Source organism: Salvelinus namaycush, unplaced genomic scaffold (genome assembly GCF_016432855.1).
Source record: "Salvelinus namaycush isolate Seneca unplaced genomic scaffold, SaNama_1.0 Scaffold18, whole genome shotgun sequence".
Taxonomy (NCBI): domain Eukaryota; kingdom Metazoa; phylum Chordata; class Actinopteri; order Salmoniformes; family Salmonidae; genus Salvelinus; species Salvelinus namaycush.
In genome coordinates this window covers 421,042-435,735 of record NW_024058563.1, presented here as the reverse complement: position 1 = coordinate 435,735, position 14,694 = coordinate 421,042, and the positions used below count along the sequence as shown (strand labels likewise).

General features: G+C 42.4%; 1 protein-coding gene across 1 annotated transcript; it reads left to right on the top strand.

Moving 5' to 3' along the window:
- Positions 1-379: 379 nt before the first annotated feature.
- Positions 380-4,340, top strand: LOC120037643 (NLR family CARD domain-containing protein 3-like). The gene is made up of 4 exons (XM_038983643.1): positions 380-506; positions 970-1,092; positions 2,137-2,372; positions 2,536-4,340. Exons 1-4 carry the CDS (start codon positions 439-441, stop codon positions 4,338-4,340), a joined length of 2,232 nt encoding a protein of 743 aa, XP_038839571.1. The 5' UTR covers positions 380-438.
- Positions 4,341-14,694: the final 10,354 nt, after the last annotated feature.

The following is a 14,694-nucleotide window of genomic DNA, read 5'->3' as shown; positions in this document are numbered from 1 at the left end:
ACTGAGAGGAAGTGAATCAGTTTCTGTATGTGACAACTCAGTATTAGGAGGATGTTCTTAATGTTTTGTACACTCAGTGTATGTTTGTTGCTTTATGTAATGTATATAATCTATATCATGTTGATATAGTTTAATGCTTTATATAATGTATGTTATCTATTGATATATAATGTTGATATAGTTTAATGCTTTATATAATGTATGTTATCTATTGATATATAATGTTGATATAGTTTAATGCTTTATATAATGTATGTTATCTATTAATATATAATGTTGATACATTATATAAAGCATTAAACTATATGTTATCTATTGATATATAATGTTTATATATTTTATGATGTAGTTTCAAGGTAATTCATTATGTTTTCCAGAATCTCCAACCAAACTCAGTCTCTCCAGAGATCAGTCTCTCCAGTACCCAGTCATCTGTCCATGAAGAGTGACTTCTCTATGGAACGTCCTATACATTTTTGTAATGGATCAGGGACCTTTGACCCCAGGTAAGTTACTGGTCAGAATTGATGATATTACTATTGAAGAATCTTCAGGATCTGAAACCAGATGTATTTTGTGTATTTGAGTATTATCTGTAAAGCATCTGCTTATCATTTGTTGTTTATGTCATATTTTACGACACTGAGTTCACAAAACATTATGAACACCTGCTTTTTCCACGACGTAGACTGACAAGGTGAATCCAGGTGAACGCTACGATCCCTTATTGACGTCACTTGTTAAATCCACCTCAATCTGTGTAGATGAAGGGGAGGTTACAGGTTAAATAATTAGCATCAAGCCTTGAGACAGTTGAGACATGGATTGTGTGTGTGTGCCATTCAGAGGGTGAATGAGCAAATCAAACTATTGAAGTGTCTTTGAACGGGGTAGTTGGTCTGAGGCACACTGGTCTGTGAAGAATCTAACATTCTAGTAATGGCTCTGTGGACATGTTATTCATTCCAGAGGCTTCTACCACACTCAGACAGCACAGTATACTGTTCCCAGCTGTCTGTCTATGAACAGTGACTTCTCCATGGATCGTCCTGTTAATTCCAGTGGTGGTGGATCAGTTACCTTTGACCGAAGGTACTTCACCACATTTTTGTTGTTGTAATTTGAGAATGTTCAATATGTCTCTCTCTCTCCTTTATCTCTGTAGTGGATGGTCTACTCTGTTACATGATCAGTATATCGCTCTCCTTTATCTCCGTAGTGGATGGTCTACTCTGCTAGAGGATCAGTATCTCTCTCTCTCCTTTATCTCTGTAGTGGATGTCTACTCTGCTAGAGGATCAGTATCTCTCTCTCCTTTGTCTCTGTAGTGGATGGTCTACTCTGTTAGAGGATCAGTATCTCTCTCCTTTATCTCTGTAGTGGATGGTCTACTCTGTTAGAGGATCAGTATCTCTCTCTCCTTTATCTCTGTAGTGGATGGTCTACTCTGTTAGAGGATCAGTCTCTCTCTCTCCTTTATCTCTGTAGTGGATGGTCTACTCTGTTAGATGATCAGTATATCGCTCTCCTTTATCTCTGTAGTGGATGGTCTACTCTGTTAGAGGATCAGTATCTCTCTCTCCTTTATCTCTGTAGTGGATGGTCTACTCTGTTAGAGGATCAGTATCTCTCTCTCCTTTATCTCTGTAGTGGATGGTCTACTCTGCCAGAGGATCAGTATCTCTCTCATTTATCTCTGTAGTGGATGGTCTACTCTGTTAGAGGATCAGTCTTTCTCTCTCTCCTTTATCTCTGTAGTGGATGGTCTTCTCTGCCAGAGGATCAGTATCTCTCTCCTTTATCTCTGTAGTGGATGGTCTACTCTGTTAGAGGATCAGTATCTCTCTCTCCTTTATCTCTGTAGTGGATGGTCTACTCTGTTAGAGGATCAGTATCTCTCTCTCCTTTATCTCTGTAGTGGATGGTCTACTCTGTTAGAGGATCAGTATCTCTCTCCTTTATCTCTGTAGTGGATGGTCTACTCTGTTAGAGGATCAGTATCTCTCTCTCTCCTTTATATCTGTAGTGGATGGTCTACTCTGTTAGAGGATCAGTATCTCTCTCTCTCCTTTATCTCTGTAGTGGATTGTCTACTCTGTTAGAGGATCAGTATCTCTCTCTCCTTTATCTCTGTAGTGGATGGTCTACTCTGCCAGAGGATCAGTCCAGGTGTGCAGTGTGTCAGCAGGTTCTGAGGGATCCAGTCTCTATCACCTGTGGACACAGGTTCTGCAGACAGTGCATCACCAGATACTGGGAGAAACCTGCTCCTTCAGGAGACTATGACTGTCCTCAGTGTAGAAAGAGATCCAGAACACGTCCTGTACTACAGCACCTGACTGAACCCAATGATGCAAGAGGCTCTGAAAACAGTAAGAACACCTGCAGACCTGTGATAGGTCAATACCTCAATATGATTTAAATGTAGTTAACTACAATAATATGAGATAATATAAGTTACTGTAGTTGTGGAAGGCCCACTTCATCCTGTTAACGAATGTGTCTGATACACATCCTTTTCCACTTCCCTTGTAGTGGATGACAGCCTGCAGAGAGCTATAGTAAACCATAAAGACAGTCTGAAAAGGAGGTATGAATGTGTAATAGAAGGCTTCGACAAAGCAGGGAACCAAACTCCCCTCAACAGGATTTACACAGAGCTCTACATCACAGAAGGAGAGAGTGAAGGGGTTAACAATGAACACGAGGTGTGGCAGCTAGAGACAGCATCCAGGACGCCAACCTCACATGACACAGCAATCCACTGCAATGACATCTTTAAACCCTTACCTGGCCAAGAGAGAAGCATCAGAACTGTGCTGACGAAGGGCATCGCTGGCATCGGGAAAACTGTCTCTGTGCAGAAGTTCATCCTAGACTGGGCTGAAGGGAAGGCTAATCAAGATGTGGACATCATATTTGTGCTTCCTTTCCGGGAGCTGAACTTGATCAAAGATCTCCAGTACAGTCTTCTCAGACTTTTAAATGACTTCCACACAGAACTAGACATAGGCAATGCAGAGAAACTCACTGCCTGTAAAGCTATGTTCATCTTTGATGGTTTGGATGAAAGCAGACTTCCATTCGATTTCCAGCAGAATGAAACAGTGTCTGATGTCACCCAGACATCATCTGTTGATGTTCTGCTGACCAACCTCATCAAGGGGAATCTGCTTCCCTCTGCTCTCCTATGGATAACCTCCCGACCAGCAGCAACCAATCAGATCCCCCCTAAGTGTGTTGACCAGGTGACAGAGGTACGAGGGTTCAATGACCCACAGAAGGAGGAGTACTTCAGGAAGAGATTCAGTGATGAGGACCTGGCCAGCAGAATCATCTCACACATAAAGACATCAAGGAGCCTCCACATCATGTGCCACATGCCAGTGTTCTGTTGGATTTCTGCAATAGTCCTTGAACACATGTTGAGTACAGACAAGAGGAGAGAGATGCCCACGACTCTGACTGAGATGTCCATACACTTCCTGCTCATTCAGACCAGCCTGAAGAACCAGAAGTATCATGGAAGAGATGAGATGGATCAAGAGGAGCTCATGGAGTCAGATAAGGAAATTATTCTGAAGCTGGGGAAGCTGGCGTTTGAAAATCTGGAGAAGGGTAATCTCATGTTCTATGAAGAAGACCTGAAAGAGGCTGGCCTTGATGTCAAAGAAGCCTCAGTGTACTCAGGAGTGTGCACACAAATCTTTAAAGAAGAGTCTGTGTTATTTCAGAGAGTGGTGTACTGCTTTGTTCATCTGAGCATTCAGGAGTTTCTCTCGGCTGTCTACATGTACCATTGTTACACAACCAAGAACATGGATGCACTGAAGCCGTTCCTCAAGAGAAAGTCTAGAGGTGCGTCTGAAGAGCTAACCTTGCATGAGCTGCTGAAGAGGACCGTGGATAAAGCCTTGGAGAGTAAGAATGGACACCTGGACCTTTTTGTCCGCTTCCTTCATGGCATGTCACTGGAGTCCAATCAGAAACTCCTACGAGGTCTGGTGACACAGACAGAAAGCAGTCCAGAGAGCGTCCAGAAAACAATCCGATCCCTTAAGGTGATGCAGAGGAAGAACGTCTCCCCTGAGAGGTGCATCAATCTCTTCCACTGCCTGATAGAGATGAAAGACCATTCAGTACAGGAGGAAATCCAAGAGTACTTGAGGTCAGAGAACAGATCCAAAAACCTCTCCCTTGCTCAGTGTTCAGCGCTGGCCTACATGCTGCAGATATCAGAGGAGGTTCTCGAGGTGTTTAACCTGAAGGAATACAAGACATCAGAGGAGGGTCGTAGGAGACTGCTCCCAGCTGTGAGAGGCTGCAGGAAAGCTCTGTAAGTATTCATGTAAATATCGCACCCCAAAATAAATTGTAGTTATAGCAGTATTTTCATTGGCTGACTGGCTCTGTAAGTAGTCATGTGACTATCCCTCAGACCAAACATTACTGTATGTAGGAACAACAGTATTTTCATTGGCTGACTGGCTCTGTAAGTAGTCATGTGACTATCCCTCAGACCAAACATTACTGTATGTAGGAACAACAGTATTTTCATTGGCTGAATAAACGTTCTATCAGCTGAAAACTCTTAAACTATAATACAAACTGATCAGAAATGTTGTAGCATTGAACCATGAATGTACGATATACACATTATTAGTGTACAGGTTACAGTGTAAGCAGGGAAAGCTAAGCATAACATTTTAATACAACCTGTCTGTCATTGTATTTCTTCTGTGTTGGCAGACTCACTGTCTGTAAACTCACAGACACATCCTGTAAAGTGTTGGCCTCAGTTCTCAGTTCAAACCCCTCACACCTGAGAGAGCTGGACCTGAGTAACAATGACCTGAAGGATTCAGGAGTGAAGCTGCTCTCTGCTGGACTGGGGAATCCCCACTGTAAACTGGAGACTCTGAGGTCAGTATTATATATAGTGTCATCGAAAATAGATATGAAGTGCACGGTATACTTACTACAATCTAAATCTGATACCTCACTGTCATTATAGATATGGTGTGGACTGTTTACTAAATACAATCTAAATCTGATACCTCACTGTCAAAATAGATATGGTGTGGACTGTTTACTCAATACAATCTACATCTGATACCTCACTGTCATTATAGATATGGTGTGGACTGTTTACTCAATACAATCTAAATCTGATACCTCACTGTCATTATAGATATGGTGTGGACTGTTTACTCAATACAATCTAAATCTGATACCTCACTGTCTGTCTTTTGACTGATACTGCTTTTTAAACTGGTCTGGTCAGTCTACTATAATATTTGTACTATACATTTTTCTATCTGCAAGCAAAATTTCAATAATTTGTCATTTCTTATCATGATACATTCATTAATTTATAGATATATATTGCAGGTTTCAGGACACTGATGTATCTGAAAATGTTGAATAAATATACTGCCACTATTTTCACCACCAAAGAATATCAGTGTGATTTTAATATGATTTCACTCTTTGCAGGCTGTCAGGCTGTCTAGTCACAGAGGAAGGCTGTGCTTCTCTGGTCTCAACTCTGAGGTCAAACCCCTCACACCTGAGAGAGCTGGACCTGAGCTACAATTACCTGAAGGATTCAGGAGTGAAGCTGCTCTCTGCTGGACGTGGGAATCCCCACTGTAAACTGGAGACTCTGAGGTCAGTATTGAATAAATGCATTGATTTTCACATTAGTATAACAAAATGACCATACAATTCTAGGAGGTAGAAGATGAATCTATATGTTGTTTGAGAGAATAAACCAAATGCATCTGCCATTGTCCTTCTACACTACTGGTGTTAAATTAACAGTGTGTTTGTGAAGTCATGATGATCTCTTTGCAGGCTGTCAGGCTGTCTAGTCACAGAGGAAGGCTGTGCTTCTCTGGTCTCAGCTCTGGAGTCAAACCCCTCACACCTGAGAGAGCTGGACCTGAGTAACAATGACCTGAAGGATTCAGGAGTGAAGCTGCTCTCTGCTGGACTGGGGAATCCCCACTGTAAACTGGAGACTCTGAGGTCAGTATTGAATAAATGCATTGATTTTCACATTAGTATAACAAAATGACCATACAATTCTAGGAGGTAGAAGATGAATCTATATGTTGTTTGAGAGAATAAACCAAATGCATCTGCCATTGTCCTTCTACACTACTGGTGTTAAATTAACAGTGTGTTTGTGAAGTCATGATGATCTCTTTGCAGGCTGTCAGGCTGTCTAGTCACAGAGGAAGGCTGTGCTTCTCTGGTCTCAGCTCTGGAGTCAAACCCCTCACACCTGAGAGAGCTGGACCTGAGTAACAATGACCTGAAGGATTCAGGAGTGAAGCTGCTCTCTGCTGGACTGGGGAATCCCCACTGTAAACTGGAGACTCTGAGGTCAGTATTCCTGTAGTTGGTCAACAAGTGATAACTGTTCACCAGATCCACATGTGTTTACCAGACACACATAGTCCACACTATATGTGTTTGGACAGTGAAGCTTACAGTTTTACATTTGGTGCTATGCTCCAGCATTTTGGATTTTAGATAGAATGTTTCATATTAGGTGACAGTACAGAATGTCACCTTTTATTTGAGGTTAATGGTGAGAGTTTATTATGTTTTGTTGTAGCCTCTGTTATTGGTAATGGTGAGAGGTTAGCATGTTTTGTTGTATCCTCTGTTATTGGTAATGGTGAGAGGTTAGCATGTTTTGTTGTAGCCTATGTTATTGGTAATGGTGAGAGGTTAGCATGTTTTGTTGTAGTCTCTGTTATTGGTAATGGTGAGAGGTTAGCATGTTTTGTTGTAGCCTCTGTTATTGGTAATGGTGAGAGGTTAGCATGTTTTGTTGTAGCCTCTGTTATTGGTAATGGTGAGAGGTTAACATGTTTTGTTGTAGCCTCTGTTATTGGTAATGGTGAGAGGTTAGCATGTTTTGTTGTAGCCTCTGTTATTGGTAATGGTGAGAGGTTAGCATGTTTTGTTGTAGCCTCTGTTATTGGTAATGGTGAGAGGTTAGCATGTTTTGTTGTAGCCTCTGTTATTGGTAATGGTGAGAGGTTAGCATGTTTTGTTGTAGCCTCTGTTATTGGTAATGGTGAGAGGTTAGCATGTTTTGTTGTAGCCTCTGTTATTGGTAATGGTGAGAGGTTAGTATGTTTTGTTGTAGTCTCTGTTATTGGTAATGGTGAGAGGTTAGCATGTTTTGTTGTAGCCTCTGTTATTGGTAATGGTGAGAGGTTAGCATGTTTTGTTGTAGTCTCTGTTATTGGTAATGGTGAGAGGTTAGCATGTTTTGTTGTAGTCTCTGTTATTGGTAATGGTGAGAGGTTAGCATGTTTTGTTGTAGCCTCTGTTATTGGTAATGGTGAGAGGTTAGCATGTTTTGTTGTAGCCTCTGTTATTGGTAATGGTGAGAGGTTAGCATGTTTTGTTGTAGCCTCTGTTATTGGTAATGGTGAGAGGTTAGCATGTTTTGTTGTAGCCTCTGTTATTGGTAATGGTGAGAGGTTAGCATGTTTTGTTGTAGCCTCTGTTATTGGTAATGGTGAGAGGTTAGCATGTTTTGTTGTAGCCTCTGTTATTGGTAATGTTGAGAGGTTAGCATGTTTTGTTGTAGCCTCTGTTGTTGGTAATGGTGAGAGGTTAACATGTTTTGTTGTAGTCTCTGTTATTGGTAATGGTGAGAGGTTAGCATGTTTTGTTGTAGCCTCTGTTATTGGTAATGGTGAGAGGTTAGCATGTTTTGTTGTAGCCTCTGTTATTGGTAATGGTGAGAGGTTACCATGTTTTGTTGTAGTCTCTGTTATTGGTAATGGTGAGAGGTTAGCATGTTTTGTTGTAGCGTCTAACTTTCTCACGCATATTATTTTTAATTATTTTTATTTCACCTTTATTTAACCAGGTAGGCTAGTTGAGAACAAATTCTCATTTGCAACTGCGACCTGGCCAAGATAAAGCATAGCAATTCGACACATACAACAACACAGAGTTACACATGGAATAAACAAAACATAGTCAATAATACAGTCGAACAAAAGAAAACAAAAAGTCTATATACAGTGAGTGCAAATGAGGTAAGATAAGGGAGTTAAGGCAATAAATAGGCCATGGTGGCGAAGTAATTACATTATAGCAATTAAACACTGGAATGGTAGATGTACAGAAGACGAATGTGCAAGTAGAGATACTGGGGTCCAAAGGAGCAAGATAAATACATAAATACAGTATGGGGATGAGGTAGATAGATGGGCTATTTACAGATGGGCTATGTACAGGTGCAGTGATCTGTGAGCTGCTCTGACAGCTGGTGCTTAAAGCTAGTGAGGGAGTTATGAGTCTCCAGCTTCAGAGATTTTTGCAGTTTGTTCCAGTCATTGGCAGCAGAGAACTGGAAGGAGAGGCGGCCAAATGAGGAATTGGCTTTGGGGGTGACCAATGAAAAATACCTGCTGGAGCGCATGCTACAAGTGGGTGCTGCTATGGTGACCAGTGAGCTGAGATAAGGCGGGGCTTTACCTAGCAGAGACTTGTAGATGACCTGGAGCCAGATGGTTTGGCGACGAGTATGAAGCGATGGCCAGCCAACGAGAGCGTACAGGTCGCAGTGGTGGGTAGTATAAGGGGCTTTGGTGACAAAACGGATGGCACTGTGATAAACTGCATCCAATTTGTTGAGTAGAGTGTTGGAGGCTATTTTATAGATGACATCGCCGAAGTCGAGGATCGGTAGGATGGTCAGTTTTATGAGGGTATGTTTGGTTGCATGAGTGAAGGATGCTTTGTTGCGAAATAGGAAGCCGATTCTAGATTTCATTTTGGATTGGAGGTGCTTAATGTGAGTCTGGAAGGAGAGTTTACAGTCTAACCAAAAACCTAGGTATTTGTAGTTATCCACATATTCTAAGGCAGAGGTCGGTCGGGCGGGTGCGGGCAGTGATCAGTTGGCCAGAAGTATACAGAATGGTGTCGTCTGCGTAGAGGTGGATCAAAGAATCACCAGCAGCGAGAGCGACATCATTGATGTATACAGAGAAGAGAGTCGGCCCGAGAATTGAACCCTGTGGCACCCCCATAGAGACTGCAAGAGGTCCGGACAACAGGCCCTCCGATTTGACACACTGAACTCTATCAGAGAAGTAGTTGGTGAACCAGGCGAGGCAATCATTTGAAAAACCAAGGCTGTTGAGTCTGCCAATAAGAATGTGGTGATTGACAGAGTCGAAAGCCTTGGCCAGGTCGATGAATACGGCTGCACAGTATTGTCTCTTATCGATGGCGGCTATTATATTGTTTAGGACCTTGAGCGTGGCTGAGGTGCGCCCATGACCAGCTCTGAAACCAGATTGCATAGCGGAAAAGGTACGGTGAGATTCGAAATGGTCAGTAATCTGTTCGTTAACTTGGCTTTCGAAGACCTAAGAGAGGCAGGGCAGGATATTAATAGGTCTGTAGCAGTTTGGGTCTAGAGTGTTTCCCCCTTTGAAGGCGGGGATGACTGCGGCAGCTTTCCAATCTTTGGGAATCTCAGACGATACGAAATAGAGGTTGAACAGGCTAGTAATTGTGGTTGCAACAATTTCAGCAGATCATTTTAGAAAGAGAGGGTCCAGATTGTCTAGCCCGGCTGATTTGTAGTGGTCCAGATTTTGCAGCTCTTTCAGAACATCAGCTGACTGGATTTGGGTGAAGGAGAAATAGGGGAGGCTTGGGCGAGTTGCTGTGGGGAGTGCAGGGCTGTTGACCGGGGTAGGGTTAGCCAGGTGGAAAGCATGGCCAGCCGTAGGAAAATGATTGAAATTCTCAATTATAGTGGATTTATCGTGGTGACAGTGTTTCCTAGCCTCAGTGCAGTGGGCAGCTGGGAGGAGGTGCTCTTATTCTCCATGGACTTTACAGTGTCCCAGAACCTTTTTGAGTTTGTGCTACAGGATGCAAATTTCTGCTTGAAAAAGCTAGCCTTAGCTTTCCTAACTGCCTGTGTATATTTGTTCCTGACTTCCTTGAAAAGTTGCATATCACAGGGGCTATTCGATGCTAATGCAGAATGCCACAGGATGTTTTTGTGCTGGTCAAGGGCAGTCAGGTCTGGAGAGAACCAAGGGCTATATCTGTTCCTGGTTCTACATTTTTTGAAAGGGGCATGCTTATTTAAGATGGTGAGGAAGGCACTTTTAAAGAATGACCAGGCGTCCTCTACTGACGGGATGAGGTCAATATCCTTCCAGGATACCCGGGCCAGGTCGATTAGGAAGGCCTGCTCGCTGAAGTGTTTTAGGGAGCGTTTGATAGTGATGAGGGGTGGTCGTTTGACCGCAGACCCGTTACGGATGCAGGCAATGAGGCAGTGATCGCTGAGATCTTGGTTGAAAACAGCAGAGGTGTATTTGGAGGGCAAGTTGGTTAGGATGATATCGTTGAGGGTGCCCGTGTTTACGGATTTGGGGTTGTACCTGGTGGGATCATTGACAATTTGTGAGAGATTGAGGGCATCAAGCTTAGATTGTAGGATGGCCGGGGTGTTAAGCATGTCCCAGTTTAGGTCACCTAGCAGCACGAGCTCTGAAGATATATGGGGGGGAATCAGTTCACATATGGTGTCCAGGGCACAGCTGGGGGCAGAGGGTGGTCTATAGCAAGCGGCGACGGTGAGAGACTTGTTTCTGGAAAGGTGGATTTTTAAAAGTAGAAGCTGGAATTGTTTGGGTACAGACCTGGATAGTAGGACAGAACTCTGCAGGCTGTCTCTACAGTAGATTGCAACTCCACCCCATTTGACAGTTCTATCTTTAAACAGATTCAGATCTGTTCAAACCAACTCTTAGTTTCCTGATTCAGATCTGTTCAAACCAACTCTTAGTTTCCTGATTCAGATCTGTCCAAACCAACTCTTAGTTTCCTGATTCAGATCTGTCCAAACCAACTCTTAGTTTCCTGATTCAGATCTGTTTAAACCAACTCTTAGTTTCCTGATTCAGATCTGTCCAAACCAACTCTTAGTTTCCTGATTCAGATCTGTTTAAACCAACTCTTAGTTTCCTGATTCAGATCTGTTTAAACCAACTCTTAGTTTCCTGATTCACATCTGTTTAAACCAACTCTTAGTGTCCTGATTCAGATCTGTTCAAACCAACTCTTAGTTTCCTGATTCAGATCTGTTCAAACCAACTATTAGTTTCCTGATTCAGATCTATTCAAACCAACTCTTAGTTTTATTATTCATTATTTATTTATGATTTGTATTAATCAAGGCATGATCAGGATTAATTTAGTATTGTTTAGAAATGTGTTATAAACTCCCTTAGAAAGACAATTTCTCCAGTCATCATCCACCATTCAGTTACTTTTGGACAAAACACAACCAAAACACAACCAAAACACAACCAAAACACAACCAAAACAAACTGCAAATGCAACCAATGAGTTTGAAACCAAATACTACACTTTCGACTACTTTAATACACTATAAGTAAATTGATCAGAATATTTACGACTTCTTCAAATTATCAAATAGGGGGACTAGATACATAAAGTGCTTTATTTTTTCTTAAGGTTGAAACAGATATGTATTAAAATATCCTCAAATAAAAGGTGACATTATATACTGTCACCTCATATAAAACATTTTATATCAAATCCAAAATGCTGGAGTACAGAGCCACATTTAAAATGTTAGCTTCACTGTCAAAATAGATATGATGTGGACTGTTTACTCAATACAATCTAAATCTGATACCTCACTGTCTGTCTTTTGACTGATACTGCTTTTTAAACTGGTCTGGTCAGTCTACTCAAATATTTGTACTATACATGTTTCTCTCTACAAGCAATACTTTGATAATTGTAATTTCTAATAATGAAACATCAATTTCTGAATAGATATGGCAGGTTTCAGGACGCTGATGTATCTGAATATGTTAAAAAAATATACTGCCACTATTTTCACCACCAAAGAATATCAGTGTGATTTTAATATGATTTGACTCTTTGTCAGGCTGTCAGGCTGTCTAGTCACAGAGGAAGGCTGTGCTTCTCTGGTCTCAGCTCTGAGGTCAAACCCCTCACACCTGAGAGAGCTGGACCTGAGCTACAATCACCCAGGAGACTCAGGAGTCAGACTGCTCTCTGTTGGACTGGAGGATCCACACTGCAGACTGGAGAAACTCAAGTATGTAGAGGGTTTATGTCAATGTTCATATCAGACATGTTTGACTTATCAGGCTAGTTAAGACAAACATTCTGACCACCACTTGGACAAAGTTATATGCTGACTGTGTGTGTGTTCAGGTGTATCCCTCAATGACTGTCTGTTCTTCTGCTTACCGCTACAGTGTGGAACATGGTGGAGAGAACAGAATGAAACCTGGGATTAGAAAATGTGAGTGTTGACTGCTGTGAAGAATATGACTAAGAATAAGTCTTAATTCAAGTTAAGTCAAAGTCAAAGACCACCATCATTACTTACTTGGTCATATTAAATATCAGCTGTAGTTCTACAGAAGCAGAAATCAGGGACACCAACGTTTACAAAGAGTTGCTTTGACAATGTGTGTGTGTGTGTGTGTGTGTGTGTGTGTGTAATTAATGGGAATAAGTGTGTTTTATATTACCATACAGTATAACATATGATCATTCAACAAGTCTCAAGTTACCTTAACTTCTCCTTTTGATACCTAGAAACATCTACATTAAATGAATTAGTGAAAAGTGAGTTAACATTCTAATGTGAATGATGATGATTTCTAATATTGTGTCTGGTTTCATCCATCAGATGTCTGTGTTCTCACACTGGACCTAAACACAGTAGACAGACACCTCTCTCTGTCTGAGGAGAACAGAAAGGTGACATGGAGGAGAGAGGAGCAGCCGTATCCTGATCACCCAGAGAGATTTGAGGTCTGTGGACAGCTGCTGTGTGGAGAGAGTCTGACTGGGTGCTGTTACTGGGAGGCAGAGTGGAGTGGGAGGGCTGTTATAGGAGTGACATATAAAGGAATCAACAGGAGAGGAGAGCTTAATGACTGTTGTCTTGGATACATTGACAAGTCCTGGTGTCTGTACTGCTCTGACAACAGTTACTATGCCTGTCACAATAATAATGACACTACCATAGACGTCCGCCCCTCCAGCTCCCACAGAGTAGGAGTGTATCTGGACTGGCCAGCCGGCACTCTGTCCTTCTATAGAGCCTCCTCTGACACACTGACCCACCTGATCACATTCACCTCCACATTCACTGAGCCCCTCTATCCAGGGTTTAGGATTGATTACTCCTCAGTGTCCCTAATAATAAAATAATAACCTGATACACTGGACTCACACACACACACACACTGGACACACACACACTGGACACACACACACACACACACACTGGACACACACACAGACACACTGGACACACACACACACACTGGAAACACACACACACACTCACACTGGACACACTCACACTGGACACACACACAGACACACTGGACACACACACACACACACTGGACACACACACACACAGACACACTGGACACACACACACACACTCACACTGGACACACACACACACAGGACACACACTCACACAGGACACACACACACTGGACACACACACACACACAGGACACACACACACACACACACACTGGACACACACACACACACACACTGGACACACACACGCACACACTGGACACACACTGGACTCACACACACACACACACACACACACTGGACACACACACACACACACACTGGACTCACACACACACACACACACACACTGGACACACACACACACACACACTGGACACACACACACACACACTGGACACACACACACACACACACACACTGGACACACACACACACACACACTGGACACACTCACACTGGACACACACACACACACTGGACTCACACTGGACACACACACTCACACTGGACATACACACACTGGACACACACACTAGACACACACACACACACTGGACACACTCACACTGGACACACACACACACACACACATTGGACACACACAGACTGGACACACACACACACACTGGACTCACACTGGACACACACACTCACACTGGACACACACACACTGGACACACACACACACACACTAGACACACACACACACAGTGGACACACACACACACACACATGCGTGTCTTCCTATAATTGTTACAATAACACTGTTAAAATACCAATGTGATAATTTGTTGTCGTTTACGTTGAATAACAAATTGTATAATTATATATGGACATACGCTCCATAGTTGTACAAGTATACAAGGATATATTGTACTTTTCATAATAAAACATACTTGAAACAAGAAAAGCATGTTAATTGTGAAAACAGTTTGGTTATTGATGTTACGTTTCCTCTGTCAGGTTGACGTTAACCTGCGACTGGTTGAAACATGAAACAAACATGAAATGAAATACAAAACAATTAAATATGTAAAATTGATTTAAACAAATTGTACAACAGAGTGTTGTGATGCAGGGTTACTATAGCAACAGAGTTCACTCTCTCTCTGCTCTCTCTCTTCTCTCTTTCTGCTCTATCCCTCCCTGCTTTCTCTCGCTCTCTCTGCTCTCTCTCGCTCTCTACTCTCTCCCTCTGCTCTCTGCCCTCTCTTCTCTCTCTCTTTCTGCTCTATCCCTCCCTGCTTTCTCTCGCTCTCTCTGCTCTCT